A 1,006-nucleotide genomic window follows, 5' to 3' on the forward strand; every position below is an offset into this window, starting at 1 on the left:
CGCCAAGTGGCACCTCTAGATCCAACTTTAAGCTCCATAGGATGAAATTCAACTTCATGCTCAATAATGCTTGGTCAGAAAGGAACTAATCTTGCAGTTAAGAAGATTAGCGATTCCGGTATGCTCAGCAGGGTGGCAAAGGGCAAAGGTGTTGCAGTTCATCAACTAGACCAAAGGATTAGTCAACTGCGATAAAGCAACCCACATTTCTATTGATCTACCATACATCAATAGAAATATACATATTATGTACCTCTACAAAAATGCAACTCTATATATTTACACAGGAGGTTATGGATAACACATCAGAGCCAAGAAGATGAGATGGCAAGATCGAGGTTCAGGTCAAGGTTCAGATCAGCGGAAGCCTTAGGGCGGCGGTGGCCACTCACTCCTTGACCCCTTGCCAGCACGATGGCCTCCTCGGTGGTCATGCTCGAGATGTCAGTGTCACTACTCGCGGCCTCCTCCTCCCACTGGCCGATCGATAGCGTCAGGTCACACCCCGCCGCTGCCCGCTGCTTCTTCTGACACGTCTTGCCATTAGCGTGGCATGACCAGTCAGTCGCCTACAACAACGTACATGGTTAATTAGCCATGTCAAGAAGATTAACATATGACAATCAGTACCAATGTCTTTCTTCATTGCTATATTTGATGTAGCACATTCTAGCTAGAAGCTTCATCTTTGTTTGAAAACATATATAGCACATGCATGTATAGTGGATGGTAAGTAAGGAAGACAATTAATTTGAGTAATATTTGCTTCCTCTAGATTTGTTGATATGTTAACTTTTAATGGTTAGTTTATGTATAAGTATAAGTCAATTCATGTTTGTCTCTAGCTTTTTTATTGATAAATATGATATATTAATATAGAAAATATATCAATTACACCTGATCTCTGCATCAACACGACGTCAAGAGCTTGTAAGACATCAGGAAAGATGTACAACAATAATCCTAGACGCGCCGAAGAATAAGGCATCTGAACACTAATTACCTC

At 41.5% G+C, this 1,006-nt stretch overlaps 1 protein-coding gene across 1 annotated transcript in view; it reads right to left on the bottom strand.

Annotated features, from left to right (window-relative positions):
* Positions 1-130: 130 nt before the first annotated feature.
* The window catches only part of LOC119331887, a 2,476-nt gene continuing 1,600 nt past the window's right edge, over positions 131-1,006 (bottom strand). Inside the window, exon 4 of the mRNA XM_037605065.1 lies at positions 131-569. Coding sequence (XP_037460962.1) covers positions 306-569 — 264 coding nt within the window. The 3' untranslated portion in view covers positions 131-305. The remainder of the gene's footprint in view (positions 570-1,006) is intronic.

Source organism: Triticum dicoccoides, chromosome 7A (genome assembly GCF_002162155.2).
Source record: "Triticum dicoccoides isolate Atlit2015 ecotype Zavitan chromosome 7A, WEW_v2.0, whole genome shotgun sequence".
NCBI lineage: Eukaryota > Viridiplantae > Streptophyta > Magnoliopsida > Poales > Poaceae > Triticum > Triticum dicoccoides.